Source organism: Bufo gargarizans, chromosome 4, assembly GCF_014858855.1.
Source record: "Bufo gargarizans isolate SCDJY-AF-19 chromosome 4, ASM1485885v1, whole genome shotgun sequence".
NCBI classification, from domain to species: domain Eukaryota; kingdom Metazoa; phylum Chordata; class Amphibia; order Anura; family Bufonidae; genus Bufo; species Bufo gargarizans.
Window position 1 is genome coordinate 68107601 of NC_058083.1, and position 18364 is coordinate 68125964.

At 48.6% G+C, this 18364-nt stretch overlaps 1 protein-coding gene across 2 annotated transcripts in view; it reads left to right on the plus strand.

The window, feature by feature from the left end:
• The window catches only part of LOC122934503 (ornithine decarboxylase 1-like), a 29501-nt gene extending 11675 nt beyond the window's left edge, over positions 1–17826 (plus strand). For both annotated transcript variants that reach the window (XM_044290009.1, XM_044290008.1), the window contains 6 exons: positions 1260–1394; positions 2406–2571; positions 2711–2873; positions 11375–11484; positions 17211–17425; positions 17502–17826. In XM_044290009.1, coding sequence (XP_044145944.1) covers positions 1260–1394; positions 2406–2571; positions 2711–2873; positions 11375–11484; positions 17211–17425; positions 17502–17532 — 820 coding nt within the window. In that variant the 3' untranslated portion in view covers positions 17533–17826. The remainder of the gene's footprint in view (positions 1–1259; positions 1395–2405; positions 2572–2710; positions 2874–11374; positions 11485–17210; positions 17426–17501) is intronic.
• The last annotated feature ends 538 nt before the right edge of the window (positions 17827–18364 follow it).

Sequence of the window (18364 nt, forward strand, 5' to 3'; positions counted from 1 at the left end):
TTATCTCCTTTTTTAACATTCTGGGTTTTGTTTACTAATAGGGCTTGGCGGTCCGTTTTACTGGAATGGAAAAAACGCATCCCTCAAAACTAGATTGGGATATCCCAGTTGTTGGAATCTCTTGCACATGTCTGCTGCTTGGTGATGGAACGATTCATATGTGGAACAATTTCGTCTGACTCTGAGGTACTGTCCTTTTGGGATACCGCGTCTAAGGCTCTCAGGGTGATAACTGTCCCACCGCAAAAGGCTATTGGTGGCCGTCGGTTTCCTGTAAGTTTCAGTATGCAGTTCACCCTGACGCTTAGTAATGCGTATATCCAAAAAGGCAATGCTTTCTCTGTTGCTCTCAGAGGTGAACCTGAGACCTATATTATTGGTGTTGAGGTGAGTATGAAATCGGAGAAAGAATCACTAGTACCATCCCATATGATAAACACGTCGTCAATGTATCTCCCCCAGAATAAGATATTCTGGGCCCATTGACGACATGGTTCATTAAACACGATGGTGTCCTCCCACCAGCCCAGGAATAGGTTGGCATAACTGGGCGCACATGGGCTTCCCATTGCCGTACCCCTGAGCTGGTGGAGGAAACGCGTCCCAAATACAAAATAGTTGTGCGTCAGTATGAATTCCAGTGACTGGATAACAAAATCAGAGTGAGGCTTATACTGAGTTCCTCTTGTACTGAGGAAGTACTCGATGGCTGTAATCCCCCAGTTATGCGGGATGCACAGTCTGTGCCGAAACACGTCACAGATATAGATATGTGGCAAATATTCAAGATTACGAACAGCGAGTGCCAGTCCTTTATTACAATTGTTTCTATGAGACGCCAATCCTAGGACACGTGCACCGCCACGCTACACCTGCAGTGCAGACTGATTCGCAGCTTATCCTCAGGATATGTCATCAATATCAGATCGGCGCGGGTCTGACACCCGGCACCCCCCGCCAATCAGCTCTATGAAGGTAAGGTGCGCATAGTGTGCACGTGCCGTCTCCCGTCTCTCTGACTGCCCTGCTGCTTATGTCTATGGGACAGCAGCAGCGGACAGGAAGAGAGAAGGGAGACGGCACATGCGCACTGCGCGCCGTCTCCTCGTATGGGGGTGACGGGTGTCATACCTCCGCCTATTTGATATTGATGACCAGTGGGTACAGGGGACCAGGCACACTTGCTCTGTAGGTCATCTGTGACGTGGTTTTGCATCTGTTCTGCTTTTTATGCCTGAGTTGTGCTGTTTTTCTTGCAGGCTTGTTTTGCGGATAGCCACAAACAACTCCGAAGCAGTGCGTCAACTAAGTGCAAAGTTTGGGGCCACTCTAGAAACATGCAGGATTCTTCTGGAACGTGCAAAGGAGCTCAACGTTGATATCATTGGAGTATGGTAGGGATCTTAAAGGGATTTTCCGGTTTGCATCAACATACTATAAAATAATTTATAAAGGTAGCTGTAATTTTTCGGCGTATTTCTTGCACCTTTTATAGCTCTTATTTTCCGTTCTGTGCTGTGGTCATGGGCTGGGCAGTGTCTATGTAACTAGCTGGATGGGAGGAGCTATAATTTATCTGGGTCTTAGGGGCGGTGCCGGAGGTGTGGCAGAGAAGGGAGAAGTGCATCATGGGTTTGGTTGGATACAGCAACAGGAAGTGCTACATACAGGATGAATACAAACCAGAGTGATTGGTTTACATGGTGAAAAAGGTCACGAGAGTCCAAACTGAAAAAAGCTTGGTTAAGATGTACATGAGGTAAGCAGCAACTACTGCTGAAAACCACAGTAAATCTGGAAAACCCCTTTAAATTTGAATGCACCTTCAATAGTAGATTTTTACTTCGGCACAGCATAAGGGCTTGTTCACACGACCGTGTGAAGCCTGTGCCCGTGCTGTGGACCGCAAAAGGCACCGTCCGCGGGGCAGCCGCATGGGGATCGCAGACCCATTCACTTGAATGGGTCCGCGATCCGTCTGTTCTGTTTCGTGCAGAGGCACGGAACAGAACCCCATAAAGCACTCCGTAGTGTTCCGTTCCTTGCTTCTGTTCTGCATCTCCGGATTTGCGGACCCATTGAAGTGAATGGGTCCGCATCCGTGATGTGGAATGCACACGGAACGGTGCCTGTGCAAAAACATTGTGTTAGGGCTCATTCACACGAACGTGTGCTGCCTGTTGCCGTATTGCGGACGTCATTTGCGGATACGCAATACGGCAACAGGCAGCACACGTTTGTGTGAATGAGCTCTAACACAATGTTTTTGATTACCTAATGATTTTTAAGATGGTCCTTTAGTGACAAAATGGTGTCAAACTGGAAGCTTCTGGTTGAAGGCTTGGCTTAGGCGCATCTTATTCTATTTTAATGGAAATTATCATTTTTTATTTTCTCCAAATTAGTTTCCATGTTGGGAAAAGGTGCACAGATCCTCAGACATTTGTTTATGCCATTTCTGATGCCCGATATGTTTTTGATATGGGAGCTGAGCTCGGATTCAATATGCACTTACTTGACATTGGTGGTGCCTTTCCTGGGACTGAAGATATGAAGCTCAAATTTGAAGAGGTGAGATGACTTTCATCCTAAGCATCGGCGTGTGGTTGGTTCTGCTTGTTCTATATTATATAACTAAAATGAGAGCCCAAATCTAAAGTGCATTATTTTAGATCTTGTATTTGACTTGTGTATCTGAATTCCTATTTAGGTGACATCTGTAATAAACCCTGCTCTAGATAAGTATTTTCCTGTTGACTCCGGAGTGCAAATTATTGCAGAACCTGGAAGATACTATGTTGCTTCAGCCTTCACCCTCGCAGTCAATATCATTGCAAAGAAGGTTGTAGTTGCTAAACAGACTGGATCTGATGGTATGTGTGAAGGACTTTGCTGTGGAGTTTATTTTGGGTGCAGGCGTCATAAATGTACCGAATCCAGCTCCTGAATTAAATATAAATATTTACTATTATATAGTATTACTATTGTATCATTCATTTATTAAATGCACAGCTTCTTGCATACTTACGGTACATTTAGGGGAATTAAAAATTTTTAATCATATAATCTGTTCTATCAGACCCTTATTTATCAAAAAATAATGATAACTAGAATTTCTCTCTTGTATCATTGGGGGACACAGGACCGTGGGTATAGCTGCTTGCTGCCACTAGGAAGCGATACTAGGCTGAAAAGTGATAACTCCTCCCCTGCAGGCTATACCCCCTCCAGCCTGGAGAGAGCATATCAGTTTTAGCTTAGTGTTGTAGGAGGCAGACCTCCCTGCTTTAGCAGGGCGGCTTCCTTTTCTTATTTTTTCTTTCTTGTTTTATCTTTTTCCCTTTTAGGTAGGGGAAACAGAGGCGCCTAACCCCTCTGTCTACCCTGGAAGCTAGGCCGGTGTCTGAATCCCTCACCTCTCGCCCCACCCAAGAAGCAAAAGTGGACCAGGGCAGCCCAGCTCCCCTGCTTTCCCGCCAGCCAAAGGATCACCTGGATCCGGCGAGACCCCCCCGCCATTCCAGTCTCCTGCCACTTCGGGTGCCAGCTGCTGAAGAGGTGACCCTGCTGGTAATCTGAGGAGGTGTGAAGAGAGGAGGATGAAGATGGGGTGCGTAGTCCGGATTGGGTGAGTATCAGTCCTCCCCACACTCCCCTCTCCACTACGGTTTTGGGGAGCGAACACAGTGAGTGTTCTTTATGTGTAAAACATTAAGGGTTCTCCTATCTTGTGCCTTAGGCCCTGTGGCCTGCACCATTTTTACCCGGCCTGCGGGTTGGGCTCCCACGGCCGGTAACTGCAGTGGGCGCCTTTCTGCGCCCCATGCTGGGTCCCCTCCTTCTCCGGCTGACCGGGGAGCGATCGACTGGGTGGGCACTTTATTTGGGTTGCTGGGTGAGCAAAAAATGTAGGCCCCGGCTTCATTCTGGCCTACCTGTCTTTTTTCTCCCGACCCGTGCTGTGGTCTTCCTGGCCCACGGGGTGGGCACCCGCAGCCGGGGGGAGCAAGAGAGTGCATTCCGCACTCCAGTCCAGGTCTTTCTGGGCGGCTGACCGGCAGTGCTTCACGGTCGCCCGCGCAGTAAACTTTAGGTCCCGGCTTTGCGGCCAACTAGGCCTCACCTTCATTCCCAGTATGGGGGGGCGGGTTCATCTCTCTGGCGGGAATTCTTCCCGCCTAGCTGTTGCCCTCCACCAGGAGCCCGCTGAACTCTGCCCCTGGTCCTCAAGGCAGGGTTAACCCTTTCTGGCCGGCACCAGACTTTACAGGGTTCCTAGCGGCAGGCATTGTGCCTTACTATGGAAAAATTGAACCCCTTCCTGCCTCCTGTCCACTTGAGGCTGGGACATTACGGTTTAAAAAAATAAATGGACCCATATAGGTCCTGCCTCCTGCAGCCCACATCACCGCAGGACCACCCTTACTGTGTGGTACCACACTCAACCCGTGTCCTATTCCGGACAGTGGAGGATCTCTCACAGTTCCCAATCCGCCCTCCGGGGCCGTTTGGTTGATAATTCTCCACCTGCGCAAATCCAGTGAAGGACATCTGAAGGATTCCCATTCGACCCTCCTGGGTCGTCTGGTTGATATTTCACCACCTGCGCAATCCAATGGAGAACCTCTGGAAGTTCCCAATCCACCCTCCTGGGTCGTTTGGTTGATAAAGCACATTCTGCGCAATCTGGTGAATGGACCTGTAGAAGTCCCTATTCCACCCCCTGGGTAGTTTGGTTGTTATGTCACCACCGACACAGCCTACAACTGCCATGGGCTAGATGCTGAGAGGTAGAACTGCGCACGAGCGGGCCAGAGCAGGACATATTTTCTCCTCAGTCACCTTCGCACCCCCACCCTTCCTCCCTAGGGTCACGCTCAGACGCACCCTCCCTCCCTAGAATCTGAGAGGGGGATCAGTGATTCGGACTCTGACATGAATCCGGTGCAATCTTCCAAGATTGCGTCCACAGTAGACAGCAGTGCTTGTCGTATGCATTACCCCCTTTCCTTAGGCGGAGTATTTGCACTACTACTGGATACAGTACTTACGTTATGCATCACCTCCTTCCATAGGTGGACTAACTGCACTAGCATTGGTCTCAGTGCCAGCCATAGGCATTCCCCCTTCCGTAGGTGGCGGAATTGCAGTTCCACTGGGTACAGTACTGTCTGTATGCATTAGCCTCTTTCATAGGTGGTGTTATCACTGGTTGCAGTGTTTACCGTATGCATTACCCCCTTACATAGGTGGAGGAATTGCACTTCCCACCGGGTACAGGACTCATCATATGCATTACCCCCTTCCATAAGGGGCATCATTTCTCTACCATTGGATTCAGTTCCTGCCGTGTGCATTACCCACTTCCATAGGTGGTGTACTTGCACTATCTCGGGATACAGTACTTGCCGTATATGTTACTCCCTTTCATAGGTGGTGTGATTGCACTGCCACTGAGTGCAGTGCTTACCGTAGGCATTACCCCCCTCCATAGGTGGGTTAATTGCACTACCGTTGGATACGGTTCTGACAATTGCGCTACCCGCTTCCTTAACCAGAGGATTGCACTACCACTGGATGCTATTCCATCAGTCATTTGCAATCACCATGCTTCCTGTGGCATTACCCCCTTCCCCAGTGATCCGTTAATGGGGGAATCACTAAGCATCTTTGAATGCTATAATTCAACTAAGCTACGACACTAGATGCCTTGGCTTCCTTCACAGATGGGCCGTGGCAACAGTCGGTACCCACTGGTGCCTTGTACTCTTCATCTATTGATATATGGATACTGCCACTGGATACTGTGGCTACTTCCATATTGTATCCTTCTTTTCTTCCGGTGCTGGTTGGGGGCGCAAATATGTTTGTTCTCTTTTAGGGGGGTTACCCAGCAACACTTATGTGTCCTAGAGACCCAGGGGCGGGCTGGGCCGCGGGGCAGGGAGGCAATTGCCCCCCAGGCCGCCCTAAATAAACGGCCGCTGGGCTGCCCGTCTTTAAAAAAAAAATAAAAAATTATTTTTTATTCTTCAGGGCCGCACCGCCGATCACCACAGGCGGCGCGGCCCTGGATGTAATTGCGGCCGTGCTGTGGGGCAGGGGAGGGAGAGGCGTGTCCCTCCCCTGTTCTTCTGATAGGCCGCAGGCACTAATGCCTGCAGCCTATCAGAGGCCGGCTCAGGCAGCGCGATGATGTCATTATCATCGCGACGCCTGAGCCGGCAGCACACACATGGCAGGGACACAGGCCGGAAGAGGCTTGCATCGCTGCTGATGGAGGTAAGTATTATTTATTTATTTATTTTTCTTTGCTGGGGGCTGGCACTATGGGGGGGGGGGGGTATCTGGCACTATGGGGGGAGATCTGGCAATATAGGGGGGCTTGCACTATGGGGGGAGATCTGGCACTATGGAGGGAGATCTGGCACTATGGTGGGAAATCTGGCACTATGGGGGGAGATCTGGCACTATGGGGGGGCACTATAGGGGGAGCTGGCACTATGGGGGGGGAGCTGGCACTATGGGGGGGACTATAGGGGGAGCTGGCACTATAGGGGGGGCTGGCACTATGGGGGAGCTAGCACTGGGGGGGCACTATAGGGGGAGCTGGCACTATAGGGGGGGCTGGCACTATGGGGGGGCACTATAGGGGGAGCTGGCACTATGGGGGGGAATATAGGGGGGCTGGCACTATGGGGGAGCTAGCACTATGGGGGGGCACTATAGGGGGAGCAGGCACTATGGGGGCGTGGCACTATAGCCTGCAGCCTATCAGAGGCCGGCTCAGGCAGCGCGATGACGTCATTATCATTGCGACGCCTGAGCCGGCAGCACACACACGGCAGGGACACAGGCCGGAAGAGGCTTGCATCGCTGCTGATGGAGGTAAGTATTATTATTTGTTTTCTTTGCTGGGGGCTGGCACTATGGGGGGGGGGGGGGGGTATCTGGCACTATGGGGGGAGATCTGGCAATATAGGGGGGCTTGCACTATGGGGGGGATCTGGCACTATGGGGGAGATCTGGCACTATGGTGGGAAATCTGGCACTATGGAGGGAGATCTGGCACTATGGGGGGGCACTATAGGGGGAGCTGGCACTATGGGGGGGAGCTGGCACTATGGGGGGGACTATAGGGGGAGCTGGCACTATAGGGGGGCTGGCACTATGGGGGGAGCTAGCACTAGGGGGGGCACTATAGGGGGAGCTGGCACTATAGGGGGGGCTGGCACTATAGGGGGGGCTGGCACTATGGGGGGAGATCTGGCACTATGGGGGGGCACTATAGGGGGGGCTGGCACTATGGGGGAGCTAGCACTATGGGGGGCACTATAGGGGGAGCAGGCACTATGGGGGCGTGGCACTATAGGGGGAGCTGGCACTATGGGGGGGCTGACACTTTGGGGGAGCTGGCACTATGGGGGGCTTGCACTATAGGGGGAGCTGACACTATGGGGGGGCTGGCACTATGGGGGGGCTGGAACTATAGGGGGAGCTGACACTATGGGGGGCTGGCACTATAAGGGGGCTGGCACTATGGGGGAGCTGGCACTATGGGGGGCTGGCACTATGGGGGAGCTGGCACTATGGGGGGCTGGCACTATGGGGGGGGGGCTGGCACTATGGGGGAGCTGGCACTATGAGGGGAGCTGGCACTATGAGGGGAGCTGGCACTATTGGAGGAGCTGGCACTATGGGGGCATTTCTTACTGGCACATTATGGGGAGGCACCATGGGGGAGAGGAGCACTATGGGGGTATCTGGGGGCTCTAAAGGGGCTTTTTTAATTATTGGCACATTCTGGGGGGCACTATAGGGGAGAGCAGCACTATGGGGCATCTGGTGTTACTTTATTTGGGGGCACTATGGGGAAGTGGGGGCTCTAAAGGGGCCTTTTGTATTGGAACATTATGGGGGGCACTATGGCATTTGGTGGCACTAAGGGGGCATTTTTTACTGGCACATTATGGGAGGCACTATAGGGGAGAGCAGCACTATGGGGGAGTGGAGCACTATTGGGGCATATGGTGGCACTAAGAAGGGGCATTTTTTTTACTGGTACATTGTGGGGGAGAGGAGCACTATAGGAGCATCTGCTGGGGGCACTAAGGGGCATTTTTTTACTGGCATATTATGGTGGACACTATGGGGAAGGGGGAGAGGAGCAGTATGAGGGCATTTACTGGGGCACTATATAGGGGTATGGCATACATTATGGGGACATTAGCTCAACTGCGGGCACTAAGCGGGGGTATTTCATGTACTGTCATATTATAGGGAAAATTAGTACTACTAGGGGGTATTATGGGGAGCTTTACTACTACTGGGGGCTATGAAGAACATGATTACTAGGGCACTATAGGGGCATTATTACTACTAAGTGTGCTCTGGCAGAGAATTATTTCTATTGGTGGGATTTTGGGGAGCACTGTTACTTTGGGGGCACCCTGGCATAGTATCAGCTTAGCACAATTATTTTTGGGGGACATTATCTTTATACTATTAGTGTCTGGGCGCAGTTATTTTTTAGAGCACTGTGTGCCAATAATTGTTTAAGGGAGCACTATCTGTGTGGTAGTAGTATTCCCAGGGGTACTGTTTCTGCAGTATAGTATTGGGGGCATAGCGAGTACAGTGTTAGCGGGTACAGTATTGGGGGCACTATCTGTGTGGTAGTAGTATTTCCAGGGGGACTGTTTCTGCAGTATAGTATTGGGGGTGGCAGGAAACTAATGTCTGTTTCTCAATCTCTGCAGAGACGGGAGATGGCAGAAAAATCATCATGGCGGTCTGGTCTGAATGGAGAAGATGAGGAAAGAGAACGTCTACAACAAAGGTGACATCACTGGATGTAAGAGGTATGTGGTGCTATGTAGGAGAGGAGATTACACAGAATATTTTGATTACGATCCAGCGAGCCGAATGTTGCACTGACTCTGTATTCTTTGTCCACCACTCTTCCTTATCTAGGTGAGGGTGTTATCTGGCACTCTGCAGTGGCTACTACAGCGTGTTCTCCTCTGCAGGGGAAGTTTTCACGCTAGGGCTAGAGATTGTAGTCGCTGCAGTGGGGCAACCCCCCTCAGGTAAGGGCTCTACTCTGGCACTGCTTTGGCGGTTTCTCCTGTTCAGCGCCCTTTTCAGGTGGCGTGTTTAAGGTTAGCTCTACTGAACTGGGAGAGCATGGTACCATGGCTTCTACTGGATGTTCTCAGGCCTCCCCCTCAGTTTTACAGGGCATGCCGTAGCTCCTACTGTACAAGGGCTATTTGCGTCACCTCTACATACTAGGGTTCCTACTGCACAGCTTCTTCGTCAGGTGATGGATTCTTCTAACACTGGAATCGGTGGCCTCTACGGTGTGGCCGCCTCCTCAGCTGGAGTATGGTGTTAGCATTATTATTGTGGTTTCCCTTGTATGGCCTCCTCCTCAGGCGGAGTATTGCATTACCACTAGATTCTGTAGAGTGCCAGTCTCAGATGGGAATGGGCTTTAGCCCTGGCCTCTTACTAGTTTACACTACTGATAATTGGCTGTTGCTCTGACAACTGTTGTCCTCCTGTCGTCAACTCGGGGTTTGCAATGGCGTTATTGCAATAGCTGATCAGCACCTACCTTCGGGTGCGCTCTACAGGGTAGCTTAGTCCCTGCGGCACTTGTCTACCACTAGATTGCCATTATAAGCGGGACTTGGGTGCTAATAGTTGATGCTGTGACGCCATCAGTGCTACTTCTCTTCAGATATGAGTAATGACTATGAGTCTCCCCACGCTGAGCAGAGTTAGTGTCTGTCACGCCTTGCCACCGCTGGTAGGGGTTTCGTTCCTGGAACAAACACCCTTTTCCTTTCCTGTCCCTCCTCGAGCTGGATGGCTGACCACCTTCCCCTTCTGTCTAGCTGACCGGTAGCCATGGGTTGTATGGCTCTGGAATCCCATCTCTATTTTTTCTACGTGACCAGGCTTCCTCGGGTACGGTGGGGACATTGGACGTCATAATCTTACTCCACCCGGCAAGAGTATTTCTCTCATCTTGGTCCTACTCATCTGCCCTTCCAGGCTGGGTTGCCACATTGTCAATATATGGTCACTGGCGGGGCTTCCCATCACCGGTGACGCTCACATCGGCTTTACTTCTACCTTCCTTCGAGGTATTAGTTCTTTGGCCTGCAGTTCGGCTGCAGGCGTTTTTTTCTCAGTGGTTTCTCAAGCAGCTCCTCTCGTTAGAAGTCTCACAACAAGCCTCTACGACTCTAGGGACATTGGTCTACCAATTTACCGCTTCCTAGGGGGCATTCTCTTGACCAGAGGAGGATCCTGCGGACCTGGATTTCTGGTTCTGCTTCCACAGTTGCGGCCAGGAGCCGGCTTGACGACAGAAGGACAAGAGTGAGGAACAGGTCCTACCTCTGGGACGTCTTCTTCTCCTTTTTATTTCTGGGAAGGCGGCATTCCGGTTGGCGGGATCATCCACCTGGCGTTTTTCGGAGTTGATAGCGCCTTCTTGTACGTACATTTTTATTTTGTCATAAACATAAGGCAGTGCTCCGCCCAGTATCTTCTTCTTTGCAGAAGGTAGTCGCCGCCTTGCACGTCATCACTTCTGGGCACATGTTCACCAAGTTTTACCGGGTGCCTTCCTAGGCATCGGCGGATGCTGCTCCGGGCAGCAAGGTCTTGCAGGCGGCAGTGAATTACGCAGCCTTGAGGGCTTTTTCTCCATGGGCGTGTGATTTGTTTCCCTCCCGTGGACTGCTTTAGGACATCCCATGGTCCTGTGTCCCCCAATGATACGAGCGAGAAAACAAGTTTTTTGTGAACTCACCTGTAAAATCTCTTTCTCGCTTAGTTCATTGGGGGACATAGCTCCCACCCAGTGATTTCTGTTTGCCGCAAGCGAATGCGGTTGGTAGGCCAGTATGGTCCTCAGTTCTGGTTTGGTTCGATGGGCATTTGTCAGTTATTGGTTGTTTACCGTATGGTTTTTCTCCTACTCCTATTGCTTGGGCACAAACTGATATGCTCTCTCCAGGCTGTTGGGGGTATAGCCGACAGAGGAGGAGTTATCACTTTTTAGCCTAGTGTCGCCTCCTAGTGGCAGCAAGCAGCTATACCCACGGTCCTGTGTCCCCCCAATAAACTAAGCAAGAAAGAGATTTTACAGGTGAGTTCACAAAAATCTAGTTTTTCCAGGGATGATAGTAATTGCTTATCGTACAGTACATTTTAAATTTTTAATTATTATGCATAAACCATTTATGAAGGCGTCGGTGCTGGAGTTGGACTCCACAGCCCTGTGTGAAGGGTTACATTTCTTTTTTTCCAAAAAAGTAAATATGACAAGGCAGATATAAATCTTTTTCTATTCCAGGTGACTCTTTCTGTGACAAAACTATCATGTATTACATCAATGATGGTGTCTATGGATCTTTCAACTGCATCTTGCACCAGCATGCTCATGTCAAGCCTGTTGTACAGAAGGTAAGGCTGGCCATACCCATTAGATGGCTGGTGGCTAAATGAGCAGCTACCTTTCCTAACTTCCCCCGTACACATGCAGGCTCGTCCAAGACAGGCATGCAAGTGTCCTGAAGAAGGAGAAGGAGAAAGCCACTACCAAGCACCTCTGGCAGCGGTTTATCTCCCACAAAAACAAAAGTACCAGGTAGTTGAAATCCAACATTTATCTAATGTCTAAGGCTACTTTCACATCTGCGCTTTTGCTGTCCGGTTTTGAAATCCGGCATGGGATCTCAAAGCCACAGCGAAACGCTTCCGTTATTATAATGCAACCGGCTGCTTCTGTTCTGAACAGATTCGATTTTCTGCGATTTTGATTGAGCCACTTACCACTATACATTCTGAACAGATCCGGTTGTATTACATCGAAAATTAAGAAACTGGATCCAGCACTAAAACTATTTTAGGTAAATTGGCGCTGGATCTGTTTTTTTTTTTGTGTCCGAACAAAAACTGATCCGGCACCACTGACTTACATGGTTTTTAGTGCCAGATCCGGCTTCTTCAGTTTCCCATGCCGCACACAAAAACGCTGCTTGCAGAGGTTTTGTGTCCGACATGAGAACGCAATAAACCGGAAAGAAATGCATTCTGGTGCACTCCATTCTGGTTTGTTCAGTTTTGTCCCCATTGACAATGAACGGGGACAAAACTGAAGCGTTTTCCTCAGGTTCTGAGAGCCTGTGCCGGATAGCGCAAAGGAAATTTGAAAGTAGCACTAGAAAAGCAGCACAAGCCCAGTAAATGCGGTTGATGGTATGGAGTGCCGAGTAATTGATGTTCGGGTTCGCCGGATAACAGGAAAAAGCCACAGCACTCCACCTGTATAAGGGTCCATTCACACGTGCGCAGTGTTTAGCGGATCTGCAAAACACCGGGCTGGCACCCCAATAGAAATGCCTAATCTTGTCCACAGCATGTTCTATTTTTTTGCGGATCTAAACTATTCCCAGAAGGGAACAGAGGGAGCTAAAACATAACGTTTAATGAGTATGAATTTAAAAGCTGCGTTACACACAAAAATAATATATGCAACAAAGACTGATAGACAACGACCCGACTGGGGCCAAATCAACAATAGGATACCATCCAATAAAGAGATGCCGAAATGTATTGGCTGTAGTGCCCTAAGGTGGGGGATACGAGTCTGGCTGATAGCCACCTTAGGGCACCAATTTTTTCAGGGCCATAATTTAACCCTAGCTTGTTCACCCACTGGTGCTCTTAGGTGTAGGCCCCTAGGTTGACCCTCAGGTTAGGCCAGTCCAGGACACCATTGCAGACTGAGCCTTAGGGAATTTTATATGGGAAAATCTCTTTTTTGATTTGATGCCCGTAGGCCCTATTGCCCACTTGTTTATCTAGTGGTACATTTGCCTTAGGACCATCATATAGCTAGCGCCTAAACTTTGCCTTAGCCCAATTTTGCTCTACTCTTTTTTACATTACTCCCTTGATGAGTTCATGTTGAACGAAACATGACACGTCGGGAGCTCATTTGTGTAAGGGCTTATTAGGGATTCCGCCTGCTACACCCCATCCCTGGACAGGGTCACTCAGGGTGAGCAGCTCCTGACCTGTTATCTACACTACAGCTAATACAGTTTGGCATCTCTTTTTTTGGATGGTACTTCTGCCCACCATATCCAGTGGATCTAGACAGCCGGTGACCTAATCGGGGTGCCTTGAAAATCTCCTGGAGCACACATCCCATCTGCATCTACTGATTGGTGAGACCATTCCTTTTCTTGTTGTATTGCAAATTAGGTACCATCCTATTGTTGATTTGGCCCCAGGCGGGTCGTTGTCTATCAATCTTTGTTGCATGTATTATTTTTGTGTGTAACGCAGCTTTTAAATTCATACTCATTAAACGTTAAGTTTTAGCTCCCTCTGTTCCCTTCTGGGAATAGTTTAGATTGGCTTCGTATTTGGGAGTACCTTGTGAAGTGTAAGGCTACTTTCACACTGCCGTTTCTGGGTCCGCTTGTGAGATCCGTTTCCGGGCTCTTACAAGCCGCCCAAAACGGATCAGTTTAGCCCCAATGCATTCTGAATGGATAAGGATCCGTTCAGAATGCATCAGTTTGCCTCCGTTCAGCCTCCTTTCCGCTTTGAGGCAGACACTAAAACGCAACTTGCAGCGTTTTGATGTCCGCCTGACGATGCAGAGCCAAACAGATCCGTCCTGACTAACAATGTAAGTCAATGGGGACAGATCCGTTTTCGCTGACACAATATGGTGCAATTGAAAACGGATCCGCCTCCCATTGACTTTCAGTGTCAAAACGGATCCGTTTGCATTATCATGAACAAAAAAAATATGTTCCCAGACGGATCTGTACCTAACGCAGGTGTGAAAGTAGCCTAATACATTATCTGGTACATACTTCGCCATTTTTTGTTTCATATTATTTTGGAAATGCAGATGCGGACAGCACATTGTGTGCTGTCCGCATCTTTTCCGTCCCCATTGAAAATGAATGGCTCCGCACCCGTTCCGCACCCAAAATGCGGATGTGTGAATGGAGGCTAATAAGGTACAAAACATGAGCAGCAACATTTCAACTCACCTGGGTCTTTGTCAAGCAAGGAATGAAGTGCAATACAGGCATATATAAAGGGTATAGCCTCTCCTACTTGCACATGCAGGTCATCAGTATATTATGCAAATTAGCCATGTGCTGTGTAATAAATACAGTGAAAATACAGAGTGCCTGCTCCACAAAGGACATCAGCTTATGTGCGCTAAGAGCGACATTTAGAAGGATTGGCATATGCTACGCCAGTACTGATCTCCAGTACTGATCTCGCCTGGAGTCGGTTAAACTGGCCCTCTATGCACCAGAAACTGAAATCTAAGCCAGCTAGGGGCTGGAATAGACTTGAGCAATAATTGATGTCAGTTTATGGTGTAAATGATTGCAGATCCGGTGGGTCACTGAAGCCCTGCCCCCTCTCCCTAATCCCCTTAAGAAAAATGTCAAGAAGTGCAAAAAGTCGCAAATTATGGCACAAACATGGCATGCACCATCAGGGTCAATTCTAGCATTTCTGCTGCCTGAGGCAAAAACTGAAATGGTGCACAAACCCCTGTCTCCTCTGATATTCTTTGCTTATCATCTCCATTTGGAGATCAGACCACCTTGATGACTTCTTTCAGTCATGCCTCATCTCTGCAAAGTTTGACACAGACATTTTTCCATCACCCCCCCCCCCCCCCTCTGGTGCCCCAACACTGTCATCCTGCTGCTACCCCTAATACTGTGCCTGCTCTGCTCCCTAATGTCCCTAAATACTAGACTGCAAAAATAACAGTGCCACACAGGTATTCCCCCTATAGTAATAATGCTCCCAGACTGCCTTTAATAGTAATAGTGCCCCCATAGTACCCTCAATAGCAATCCCATTAGTAGTAATGCCCTACATATTGTGTCTAATAATAATGCTCTCACAGTGCCCCCAATACTGTACCCACTGTGCTCACCAATGTCCCCAAATACTATACTGCAGAAATAACAGTGCCACACAGATAATCCCCCATTAGTAATAATGTTTCTGGACTGCCCTCAATACACGCAATAGCAACCCCATTATTCATAATGCCCTTTATATTGGGCCGAATAATAATGTCCTTACAGTACCCCCAATATTAATAATGCCCCATAGGTCCCCTTGTAGAAATGAGGCCACCTATAGTGCCTCCAGGGGTAACAAGGCCCCTCTATAAGGCACCTCTTTATAGACATCAGTAGCAATAAGGCCAATCTATAAGGCCCCCTATACTGTCACTAGTAGTTATAATGCCCCCTATAGAAGCCCCAGTTTTTATAAAGTGAATGCAGTGATCTGTATAGTTATAATGACCCCTTTAGTGGTACCAGTATTTATAAAGCCCCGCTGCAGTGCCCCCATAATTATAATGACCCCTTTAGTGTCCCCTGTATTACAATTCTACCTATAGTGCCACTACATATAATGCCCCCTGTAGTACCCATATGTATAATGCCCCCTGTATTATAATATATACGTATAATGCCCCCTTATAGTGGTAGTAAAGATAACGCTCTTCTCCCTTACTGTAGTGCCCCCAGTATTATAATGTCCCTTTAGTATTTGTAGTATAGATAGATATATATAACCGCCCTTCTGTATTGATAATATATATAATGGCCCTCCTGTATTGATAATATGTATAATGGCCCCCTCTGCATCGGTAGTATATATAATGGCCCCTTCTGTAGTGTATATATAACGGCTCCCTATATAATGATAATATATATAATGGCCCCCTCAGTATTGATAGTGTGACGAATACCATACCCCGACTGATCTCGGATGTCAACTACGTAGATACAGTATGGTCACAGGTTACCAAGGCGTGACGTTACACCCTCCTGGAGGAGCGGGTAAGGTCAGCTTGGTACAGTGTTCACAGACTCCTCCTGTCCACACGGGCACAGACTGGCAACAAGCTGACAGAGCCTTTTCACTGCCCCAGTGAAACAGCACGTTCTCAGCCTGGGTATACTGCCACCAGTTTCTTGTTTGATATAAGCCCGGTCCGCTAACGGGATTATATATGGTAAGAAACCAACCCGCGGTAGCACAAAAGTAGGCCGAAGCAAGGACGTGGGGATTCGTGATAGAGATTCAAGACAGCACAGGATTAAATTATATATTTAATCGCCTTAACGGCTCACTAGAAATAACACTATACACACAAAGAATATATACAGTGGTCTGAGGTTACAAATACAGGTGGTAGGGTACAACAGGGTTAAGCAGAACAAAAGCCAGTTTACCAGGTATATGAGTCCTTTGGGTTGTGATGAGTTCTTAGCTGTGGTCACATGGGAAGCAGTAATGTCAGCTAGTTGCAGATCCCTCTAAACACATGGCACGATGTGACCTCCCTTCAGAGAAAGACACGCCCGCTTTCTGGCACAAGCCTTTTAACCTGTAGCCAACCCCCTCTGCTGGGCTGGCAGCACATGAGCCACAAAACCGATTAGGGCTCATGGCTAAAGACCAGAATGTCGCAGGTTGGTGGTTCTGGGACCAATAGATCCACCTGGGTTCCATCTACCAGTAGAGTCCAAGCATGGTACCGTTATTTGGTTCCTGTGGGGAGATATGTATCTCCCCTCCCTGGCATCCCACCACCAAGCAATGACCACGGGCCTGTTCATCGTGGCCACAGAGACACAAATATGCATCTGATTTATGTCTGTGATGGACGGGCGATTCATAATTCCTTATGAACTACCGGTTCCATTATGTCTAATAATGTTCATTGAACTGGGGAATGGCCTAGACCCCCTACAGGGAAGTGTTTCCTGTTCCATTAGCTGGGTTCCTGGCTGGCTGAATGGAGGTGAGATATGTAAACAAAGGTGGACTGCTAGAGGCTCTCTGCCATCTGGTTGGCTTTGAAACAGGGCCTCCCCTGTGCAGCTCACTACCTCTGCTACCTTTCAGTAGATCGTTGGTGTGGGAACATGGCTGACAGTAAATATTTATTCATATTTTTCACAGATAGTATATATAATTGCGCCATTTGTATTGATAGTATATACAGTATAATGCTTCCCTCTTGTATTTACTGCATTCGTATTGGGGACCCTTTGTGATGAAGTTGGCTGCAGTTTACCAAATTGTGGCCTAACAGATCTTTATCTTTAAAGAAGCCAACATTGGATGAAAAATACTACTCAAGCAGCATTTGGGGACCAACATGTGATGTGGAGGATCGTATAGTTGAGCGGTTTGACCTACCAGAGCTGCAGGTTGGAGACTGGATGCTGTTTGAGAACATGGGAGCTTACACAGTAGCTGCATCATCAACATTTAATGGATTTGAGAGTCCATCACTCTTCTATGTTATGTCAAGGCCATGCTGGTAAGAGATGTTAAATTCTAACCTTGACTAGTATATTATCCATTTTGCTGGTAACTTTCTTCTCTTAACTTTTCAGGCAACTGATGCAGGATATGAAGAGAACATAAAAACATCCCAGAGTTAAGCGGTCTTCACTCATCTTTTGCTGGGAAAGCGCAATACAGCTCAATACGTCAGCCTTGACTTCAAGTGTGAATGTATAGATTTTCTTCTTAAACTGTTGGTATTAACATTTTTCACAATAGAAAAAAGGTCCAACCAGTCATAACCATCTTTATGAGGTGTATTCTCTATCCAGTCCACATGTGGAAAATTGTTGTCTACAGGCAATTGTTTCTTATTTGACTTGGACAATAGTTTTGTACAAACCATTCAGGGCTCAATAAATTACATTAAAAATATTTGAAAATGGGGGTGTGGCTAACCGACCATGTGAGCAGCCGCAGGTCCATTGAGCTCCAGCATAACCTCGGTCTATTATCCTAAAAAAGACCCGATTTACTCCTGTCATTGGACTCCCCGCAGCCGTGAGATTGTGTGTTGTGCCTCCCGGTACCTGTATCACTGCCAGTTGAACGAAGATGACCGGAGAGGGGAGAAGGGAGCCGACAGAGATATTCAAGATGGCGCCGGACCCGACACTCCGAGATGCCGGGAGCGCGCAGGTGATATTTATCGCTAGGCTGCGGCCAAGCTAGGCAGATACGCCCGTACTATGGTCTCTCCCCATGCTAAAGACGCCTGTGCTAAACGGCGTGGTTCCCCTGCAGATGCTGGCCCAGGCTCAGAAGAGGAAGGTGCTGCTGTTAGTGCTGGGACTGTGCGCGCATCAAACAGATATGAATCTCTGCTGCCCTGTAGTGCCAGTGTGGAAGCCATAGACTCAGACCCGCAGGAGCCCACTCTTAAGGATGTTCTGAGGGCCATTACTAAATGTAG